The sequence below is a fragment of the Camellia sinensis genome, chromosome 4 (assembly GCF_055761805.1).
Source record: "Camellia sinensis isolate YWXY chromosome 4, ASM5576180v1, whole genome shotgun sequence".
Lineage (NCBI taxonomy): Eukaryota > Viridiplantae > Streptophyta > Magnoliopsida > Ericales > Theaceae > Camellia > Camellia sinensis.
Window position 1 is genome coordinate 185,895,423 of NC_138964.1, and position 10,335 is coordinate 185,905,757.

The following is a 10,335-nucleotide window of genomic DNA, read 5'->3' on the forward strand; positions in this document are numbered from 1 at the left end:
ATTGGTAGGAATGTAAAATTAGCCCGTGGGCGGCCCGAAACCCGGCTGCGAGTCGGGGCGGGCCCGGCCCGTTGACAATGTGAATATTCACATTGACATATTAACATTCACATTAATAAAAGTGTAAAATTGACCCCCGTCCCGTGGCGGCGCGAAACCCGCCCGCGACCCATAGCCGGCCCGGGGCGGTCCCGGTCCGGCCCGTCGACAATGTGAATATTCACATTGACATGTTAACATTCACATTGATAAGAGCATAAAATTGGGCCGCGGCCCATGGGCGGCCAAAAAACCGCTCGCGGCCCGGGGCGGGCCTGGCCCGGCCTGTTGACAATGTGAATATTCACATTAACATGTTAACATTCACATTGATAGGAGTATAAAATTAGCCCGCGCCTCGTGGCTGCCCAAAACCCGCCCACGGCCCGTGGGCGGGCCCAGCCCGGCCTGTTGACAATGTGAATGTTCACATTGACATGTTAACATTCACATTAAAAAGAGTATAAAACTGGACAGTAGCCCAGGGCGGGCCCGACCCGGCCCGGCCCGTTGACAATGTGAATATTTACATTGACATGTTAACATTCACATTAATAGGAGTGTAAAATTGGCCCCCGTCTCGTGACGGCGCGAAACTCGCCCGCGGCCCATGGGCGGCCCGGGCGCGGGCCCGGTCCGGCCCATTGACAATGTGAATATTCACATTGACATGTTAACATTCACATTGATAAGAGTATAAAATTAGGCCGCGGCCCAGGACAGGCCCGGCCCGGCCTGTTGACAATGTGAATATTCACATTGACATGTTAACATTCACATTGATAGGAGTGTAAAATTAGCCCGCACCTCATGGCTGCCCGAAACCCGCCCACGGGTCGTGGGCGGGCCCGGCCCTGCCTGTTGACAATGTAAATGTTCACATTGACATGTTAACATTCACATTGATAAGAGTATAAAACTGGACAGCAGTCCAGGGCGGGCCGACCCGGCCCGGCCGTTGACAATGTGAATAGTCACATTGACATGTTAATATTCACATTAATTGGAGTGTAAAATTGGCCCCCGTCCCGTGGTGGCGCGAAACCCGCCCGCGGCCCGGGGCGAGCCTGGTCCGGCCCATTGACAATGTGAATATTCACATTGACATGTTAACATTCACATTGATAAGAGTATAAAATTGGCCCGCAGCCCATGGACGGCCAAAAGCCCGCCCGCTGCCTGGAGCGGGCCCGGCCCGGCCTGTTGACAATGTGAATATTCACATTGACATGTTAATATTCACATTAATAAGAGTGTAAAATTGGCCCGCAGCCCGTGGGCAGCCCGAAGCCCGACCGCAGCCCGAGGCGAGCTTGGCCCGACTCGTGAAAATGTGAATATTCATATTGACATGTTAACATGCACATTGATAGGAGTGTAAAATTAGCACGTATCCCGTGGCTGCCCGAAACCCGCCCACGGCCCGTGGGTGGCCCGGGGCGGGCCCGGCCCGGCCTGTTGACAATGTGAATATTCACATTGACATGTTAACATTCACATTGATAAGTGTGTACAATTGGCCCGTGACCCGTGTGCAGCCCGAAGCATGACCACAGGCGGGGGCAGGCCAGGCTCGTTGGCAATGTGAATATTCACATTGACATGTTAACATTCACATTGATAGGAGTGTAAAATTGGCCCGCAGCCCGTGGGCTGCTCGAAGCCTGATCGCAGCCCGAGGCGGGCTTGGCCCGACCCGTGACAATGTGAATATTCACATTGACATGTTAACATTAACATTGATAGGAGTGTAAAATTTGTCCGCTGCCCGAAGCTCGCCCGCGGCCCGGGGTAGGCCCGGACCCAAACCCGGGCCGCCCACGGGCTTCAGGCCGCCCACGGGCTTCAGGCCGCCCGTGGGACGCGAGTCAATTTTACACTCTTATCAATGTGAATGTTAACATGTCAATGTGAATATTCACATAGTCAACAGGCCGGGCCGGGCCCGCCTCGGGCCGCCCACGGGCCGTGGGCGTATTTCGGGCAGCCACGGGGCACGGGCTAATGTTACACTCTTATCAATGTGAATGTTAATATGTCAATGTGAATATTCACGTTGTCAACAGGCCGGGCCGGGCTTCGGGCTGCTCACGAGTCACGGGTCAATTTTACACTCTTATCAATGTTAATGTTAATATGTCAATGTGAATATTCACATTGTCAACGAGCCGGGCCGGGCCCGCCCTGGGCAGCGGGCAGGTTTCAGGCCGCCCACGGGCCACAGGCCAATTTTACACTCCTATCAATGTGAATGTTAATATGTCAATGTGAATATTCACATTGTCAACGGGCCGGACCGGGCTCGCCCCGCGCCGCCCACGGGCCCATGGGACGCGAGTTAACTTTACACTCTTATCAATGTAAATGTTAACATGTCAATGTGAATATTCACATTGTCAACAGGCCGGGCCGGGCCCACCCCGGGCCGCCCACGGGCCGTGGGCTAGTTTCGAGCAGCCACGGGGCGCGGGCTAATTTTATACTTTTATCAATGTGAATGTTAACATGTCAATGTGAATATTCACATTATCAACGGGTCGGGCCGGGCCAGCCTAGGGCAGCCCACGAGTCGCGGGCGGGTTTCGGGCCGGCCACAGGCCGCGGGCTAATTTTACGCTCCTATCAATGTGAATGTTAACATATCAATGTGAATATTCACATTGTCAACGGGCCGGGCCCGGGCTTCGGGCTGCCCACGGGTCATGGGCCAATTTTACACTCTTGTCAATGTTATTGTTAATGTTAATATGTCAATGTGAATATTCACATTGTGAACGGGCCGGTCCGGGCCCGCCCCGGGCGGCGGGCTGGTTTCGGGCCGCCCACGGGCCGCAGGCCAATTTTATACTCCTATCAATGTGAATGTTAACTTGTCAATGTGAATATTCATATTATCAACAGGCCGAGCCGGGCCTATTTTTTTGGCCTGTGGGCCGGCCCGGCCCGACTCGAATTTTTTCGGGCACCCACGAGGATCGACATGGGCCGGGCCCCTACACATTGACGATATGAACATTTACGTTGACGGTGTGAACATTCACATTAAGGGTATTTTGGTAATTATGTCACCCATAGGACTTATTGAAATATAAGAAAATAATGTGAACTAAATGGAACATAAGTAGATGAAAAGGGTATTTTGGTCTTCTTATCTCAAATTGGACCTAATGGAATAGTCAAAAAGAATATGGGTTGGATGGAATAAACCTCTTAGAAAATGGATTTATCAAAAAAACTCCCAAAAATTAATTGGGAAAAAATTATTTGAAAAAAAAATTAATTGGAAATTTTTTTTTTTTGGAAAAAATAATTGAAAAAAAATTATTTGGAAAACAAATTATTTGAAAAAAAATTAATTGAAAAAAAAAATTGAAAACTGAAAACGTAAACTCATTTTTTGAGTTTATGTTTTTTCCTCAAATTTATAAACTGAGACAACCATTTATAAACCAAAAAAATTATCAAAGAAATTTTTATGACAGTTTTTAAAATTTTTGTAAATATAAACTGAAAACTGAAAATGGAATGGTTACCAAACAGGCTTCAGATGGTAAAAATGTCATAAAATTAAAAAATAATTAAATAAGTTACCAACGTAAGAAATGACTTATCAAAAGATTCTTAAACTATGTATTGCTTGATTTTTAGAATTTTTTTTAAGAATTAAAAATTAATTTGGTTAAGAAATAAAAAATAAAAAATAATTATCATTTTTATACAATTTTTATCTGTCAAGTGGTTAGAAATAATTTTTTACAAATTAAATTGAAACCATCATACGTATGTATATAACCTGCTCAAAAGTTAAAATGATCATTATTTTTTATCCTTAAATGATAATTATTTTTTATTTTTTATTTCTTAACCAAATTAGTTTTTAATTTAAATTTTTTTTTTTCTAAAAATCAAACTATACATAGTCTAAGAATCTTTTGATAAATCATTTCTTACGTTGGTAACTTATTTAATTATTTGTTAATTGACATTTTTACCATCTGAGACTTGTTTGGTAATCATTTCGTTTTCAATTTTCAATTTATATTTACAAAAATTTAAAAACTATCAAAAAAACTTGTTTGATAATTTTGTTTAGTTTATAAATGGTTGTCTCAGTTTGTAAATTTGAGAAAAAAACGTAAATTCAAAACATGAGTTTACGTTGATTTTTAAACAAAAATTTAAAAATTTTACTAACAAATTTTTTTTTCAATTAATTTTTTTTCCAATTAAAATTTTTTTTCAATGACTTTTTTTTTCCAACTAATACTAACCGAGGGGGCAATTGGTAATGCTACTTTAAACCTTAAGAAATGGATTGTAATTTCTAAAATGTGAGGGGTGTCAATGTAATTTACCCAGTGAGGGCAAAATTGGTATTTAAAAAAATTAAATTACTGAAGGAGAGAATCTGTAATGAAACTTTAAATCTCAGGAGGGGAGATGTAATTTCCTAAAGGTGAGGGGAAACTGTAATAAATATAAACCTTAGGAGGTGTCGGTGTAATTTACCCTTAATTTTTTGGGTAAATTACATTGACACCCCTTGAGGTTTATGTTTATTATAGTTCCCTCTCACCTTTTGAAAATTACACCACTTCCCTAAAGTTTAAAGTTTCATTAGAGATTGCTCCCTGAAGTTTAAAGTTACATAACAGTTCCACCCTTACCGTAATGATCATCATACATAAAATTAAATTAACAGGGGAGTTAGCATAATTTTTCAAATGTAAAGGGAGAATTGTAATAAACATAAATTTCAAGAGTGTCAGTGTAATTTACCCTAATTTTTTATATAAATATTTTACCTAATAATTTTACCTAATAAGTTTTAAAATAAGAATGATCCAAATAATGGAAATTATGATAGATTAGGATATTTCTTTCAAAGAAATTAGGACAGCCCGCGGATCACTCTCCCTCCATATTACACCACTACATTCATATTCGGTTGCCTTTGGTGACACCACTACTACCTTCTGCCTAATTCTCTTTCATAACACACATCAGTGTTTGACGCCATTACACAGTCCATCTCTCTCTCTCTCTCTCTCAAAAATGAATAAGGTTTTTGCCGCCTTTTGGTACTCCGGCATCCTCCCCCTCTTCTGCACCACCACCATCCCAACCACTACCACCACCACTTTCGAAAACCATGAGAGCCTGTCACAGCCTCAATCCGCCAAGAAAGCTAAGAAAGCAGGGACGAAAGCGAAACAACAACAACAAAATCAATCTTTTGAGGAGTTGCAAGAAAAGCTTCAACAGTTGAGGATCGAGAAGGAGCAAACTGAGGAGCTATTGAAGGCAAGAGAGGAGACTTTGAAGATGAAGGAGAAGGAGCTTGAAGCAAGGGGGAAAGAGCGAGAAACGCTTCAGACGGAGCTGAAGAAGTTGCAGAAAATGAAAGAGTTCAAACCCACCATGGTTCGTTTTTTTTTTTTTTTCCCTCTTCAATACGATGTTTGGTTGCTGAGAAAATTTGGTAATTTTCCTACATATTCTCAGAGACTGAACCCATATTAATGGTTCAGAGTTGATGGGTATGTTTGGTTTGGTTCTCTTTAAAAATTGTTTTTGGGTGAGAGTTTAAATTTTTTTTTTGTTTGTTTGGTTGTATATTTTGAAAGTAATTTTGGAATTTGAGGGTTTGAAATCATTTGATATTTTGTTAAAACCAAACAAATTTTTTAAAAAAAATTTCCCAAATTACTTTACAAATCCAAACCAAACATACCCTAAATGTCCCCTTAACTTTTTTTTTTTATTTACGAAAAAGAGTTAATAAATAAATAAATAAATAAATAACAAATTTTTGAACACATTAAAAGTCAAACTTAAACCGGTTTCAGAACTATCTTTTTAAGTAAATTGTTGACCATTATCTTATCTAAAAACTAAATCTTCGTACATTTTCTTGAAAACAGAACAAAGAGAAAGAGCTAGAAAAGAAAGACAAGAAGAAGAAAGAACCAAAAACTAGACGAAATGTACTAAGTGTTGTGGCCCGTCTGATGGGAATGGATATGTTATCATTCGATACAAAATCTGTAGCTCGGCAGGAAGGAAAAAATAATCAAAAGCCAGGAACCAATTTGCATAAGAAGGAACAGAATAAACAAGGCTCAGGTGGCCATGTCCATTGCAACTCAAATTCTTCTAGACAGATGGAGTTTAATTCTTTTCAACATAACAAGGACAATGATCCTGATAGTCAGCATGTTCACATGAAGTTGAAAAAGCCAAGGTCACAAAAACATCCTCAAGAGGAGGAACTACAGAAGTTTAAGAAAGAATTCGAAGCATGTCAAGCAGCAAGGATCAGGGAATGCTCAAAGGTTGTTGAACTTGGAACCATGAAAGGTAGCTAATTGATTTTGACAATTGATTTTAATCAAAACTTTTGTTAATGTACTTTGATAAATTCAGTCAATTGACTACTTCTCAATTCTGAATTTCTAGAAACCATGAAAGGTAGCTAATTGATTTTGACAGTGATTATGGAACAATAGCTATGGTTTTACCTTGGTTAAGTGTTATAGGTATCAGAATGATGTCAGCTTGAGTTTGACCTATGCCAATTGCAATTAGTTTATGAGGGAAGGCACTTGTGACATATCAAGGTGATTATAGACTATTTGATATGTCACAAGTGCCTTCCCTCATAAACTAATTGCAATTGGCATAGGTCAAACTCAAGTTGACATCATTCTGATACCTATAACACTTAACCAAGGTAAGGTTGATTATAGACTCTTTGAATAAAAAGGATGTGCAAATCTCTTTGCTTCTCAGGGAGGAGAACCACGATTTAACTACTAATTTGACTCACAATATTGTCATATTAGATGATGCACTAGCACTCGTAAGAAAATGATTACCACCACAAGAAAACCTCATCTCACCTGGTTATGGCAAGAGAGAATAAGTTTTGAAACACATTTTTCCATTTGAATCTCTTTTGTGCTTTTTAAATTAGTAGGGTAATGATGCTGATACAACTATACAGGCTTAGAGGCTCCTCAAAACAGCCTGGAGCTTCCAGTAGAAACTTCGCAGAGCTATTACGCTGTTGGAGACAATATCCCGGTAATAACATCATCGCTTACCTTATTTTATTTGAGCTTTATACTATGTTTATGGGGTGGAACCTTTGAACGGTTTACTATTTCTTGTCGTTATTTTGTGACTAAGAGAGGATAGGATGTTAGCTTTTGATGTAAACTGTATTTGAAGTGTTCAAACTGCAGTTTACTCTCTGCATTCTTCAGAAAGAAGGGATTTATTGTTGCTCTAGCTCATGGTGTTCATTTTAAGAGATTGCTTGACCTGATTCTTTTTAGTGTAGGCTCACAAGAACTGGGCAACAGCTCTTGTTGGAAGGAAGTTTGTTTTGAGGTTTTACAAACACTTTGATGGCTCACCAAAAATAAAATAAAATAAAACTTGGGGTTGAAACTTTTACAATTACCATTGTGCAGTGCAAATTGTACTTGGATGAAATTTCCAAACAAGAAATTAAGGGTTCAAGCCAAAATGGTTATTGTTAAAGTAAAATTGAATGTTGTTATATTAGTAGAAAAATACTAAAATAACAATTCCTGAGTTTTTATATTACTCTTTGGATAAATCGCATCAGGTTTGGAAAAAATTTTTCTATCAATAATTGTCACTATTTTGATGATATTTATCATCTTTGAAGAGGTTAATTTCTGTTGTCGCTGTCTATTTTGGTTGGTAGATTAAGAAGCCCTTTTCTCAATGAACTCAAATTCTTTCTGTTTTGATACGTTTGTTAATCTTCTCCCATGTATATATTTTTTGTCAGCGACATTATTTAAATCCAAATCTTTGTATAAAACAGTTTGTTATTATTGAACTTTTGTCTTGTTTGCTTTTTTTATTTTTTCTACACTGAACAAATGTTTTGTACTCATTACTCATCCTTGTAGCATGATACAGGAGTGCTTCTTAATATCAGTTCCAAATTCCAATAGTCAATGTTCTCTGTTCTATCATTCTCCATGTGTGTTGTGTGTGTGTGTGTCTCTCTCTCTCTCTCTCTGCAGGTGTCTTTCTTGATTCTTATTTCTATATACGAATTTTTCAGTACTCTTATGAAGTCAAACATGAGTGGTGCGAGAACTCTTATCCAACTGAGGCTTCAATGAAGATGTTGATCAGTGAAGAAATGTCCAAAGGACCAAACACCAGACAAAATGTACCGAGTGTTGTGGCCCGTCTGATGGGAATGGATATGTTATCATTCGATACAAAATCTGTAGCTCGGCAGGATGGAAAAAAGAATCAAAAGCCAGGAATCAATTTGCATAAGAAGGAACAGAATAAAAAAGGCTCAGGTGGCCATGTCCATTGTAACTCAAATTCTTCTAGACAGATGGAGTTTAATTCTTTTCAACATAACAAGGACAAAGATCCTGATAGTCAGCATGTTCACATGAAGTTGAAAAAGCCAAGGTCACGAGAACATCCTCAAGAGGAGGAACTACAGAAGTTTAAGAAAGAATTTGAAGCATGTCAAGCAGCAAGGATCAGGGAATGCTCAAAGGTTGTTGAACTTGACAGAATTCCTAGCCAGTGGCTTGCTCAAGAAGCCCTCAACAAGGAAAAGGTTGCTCTCTATTCAAATTCAAGAAGAATTACAGCAAGTGAGAAGCCTATAGATTTTATGGGTCATGCAGTAAAAGCAAGCCCATGTGAAAGTGGGTTGCAACATCATGGATTTAGGGAGGAACTTTTTCCATCTGAGCAAAAGGGATCATATTCTTCAAGGAACCGAACCCTAATTAGAGATTTTGAGCAGCCATCTCTGATTAATTCCGACCAGAAGCTGGATATATCTTCTGCTCCAACAGGGATAGTGATCCTGAGGCAACTGAATGAACTCGATGCTGATGGCCCCAAGAAGACAGTCACCGAAGAGCAGCCCTTGGAAACTGAAATGGCAGAGTTAGAGGATGAAGCAGAAGCTTACATCCGAGACTTGCTTGTTGCTTCAGGTCTGTACGATGGTTCATCTGACAACATTTTATCAAGATGGGACCCACTAGCAAAGCCTATAACCAACGACATCTTTGAAGCAGTAGAAGAGTCTTACAAGAAAATGACCAAGGATAATGAAGGGTCCAGAAGAGATCACAAGTTGTTGCTTGATTTGTTAAATGAAGCACTTTCAGTTGTACTTGGACCACCTGTGACCATGTCTAGATTCAGAAAGGCTATTGGTCCTGCACTACTTCCTCCACGTGGACAGAAGTTATTGGATCGTGCATGGGAGATTGTTCGTGCACATCTATACCCTCCAACAGACAAATTTCATTACTGCATTAATGATATGGTGGCCGAAGATCTGGGGTTCACCACTTGGTCAGGGTTGATGAATGATGACATTGATGCTGTGGGGAAAGAGATGGAATCCCAGATTACCGGATATCTGATTGAAGAAATAGTGAAGGATATGCATGCAGAGTCATAACGGTGCATAGAAAAGCCTCTTCTTCTGTGTTGTGGCCATTCTGATGGTCAAAGGGACCGTGGTAGAGGGTGCAGAAAGTGCTGAAAATTTCAACTCGCGATGTGGGATCTCTTTCCTCACAGGCTGAGGCAGAGGCAGAAGCAGTGTTAGTTATTGTAGGCAGTGTTAGTTATTGTAGGTGAGTGTCAACAAAATATTGCATATCTTTTTTCATTGGGGATGGTTGTGATATAGGATATGGGTTGGTTTGGGGTTCCTTTTGAGTGTATATTGAGTTTATTATTTGATACATTAACTATTTTTTTATATTGGACCAGTCTGCTGGACAATCCCAGATCAATAGAAGATTGTGAACCACCGTATTTGTTTGGGTAAATTATATTACTTCCCTTGATGTCTGAAAAAAATATAATAAGTCTTACAAATTTGAAGTAATTATATTTGGTTTTCTTAAAATTTTAATTCATACAACATGTAAGCTATTTTCATCAAGAATTCATTACTTACATAGATAAAAAAATAATATTATCATCTCTTTTACATAAAATATATGTTCTATCTTGTATATATTTTTATTTTCATACTATTTGTATTAATTGAGTCTTTTTAATCTTAAAAAAAAAAAAAAAAAGGTATAATTAATGTAAGTTACTCTATTTTGTTTTTTTTTTTTTGTTGTTGTTGAGGTCGTAGGATTAGGGGTACAACTCGGACGGGTTCAACCCGAGCAATTCGAATCCAGTCTGAATTTTTTTTAAGGTTTGGATAAAGATATTTTCAAATTCGGTACAGGTTTGCGTAAA

The 10,335-nt window shown here is 39.4% G+C and overlaps 1 protein-coding gene across 1 annotated transcript; it reads left to right on the top strand.

Moving 5' to 3' along the window:
* The first annotated feature begins 4,865 nt into the window (after window positions 1-4,865).
* LOC145789769 (uncharacterized) lies at window positions 4,866-9,915 on the top strand. The gene is made up of 4 exons (XM_082867132.1): window positions 4,866-5,463; window positions 5,964-6,399; window positions 7,046-7,125; window positions 8,147-9,915. Exons 1-4 carry the CDS (start codon window positions 5,095-5,097, stop codon window positions 9,530-9,532), a joined length of 2,271 nt encoding a protein of 756 aa, XP_082723258.1. The 5' UTR covers window positions 4,866-5,094; the 3' UTR covers window positions 9,533-9,915.
* Window positions 9,916-10,335: the final 420 nt, after the last annotated feature.

Bases quoted from the DNA above. Each gene is read 5' to 3' on its own strand.
- LOC145789769 (XM_082867132.1), top strand. From the start codon at position 5,095: ATGAATAAGGTTTTTGCCGCCTTTTGGTACTCCGGCATCCTCCCCCTC. The intron at 6,400-7,045 runs GTAGCTAATTGA...ACAACTATACAG, and splicing joins TGAACTTGGAACCATGAAAG to GCTTAGAGGCTCCTCAAAAC. The intron at 7,126-8,146 runs GTAATAACATCA...CGAATTTTTCAG, and splicing joins CTGTTGGAGACAATATCCCG to TACTCTTATGAAGTCAAACA.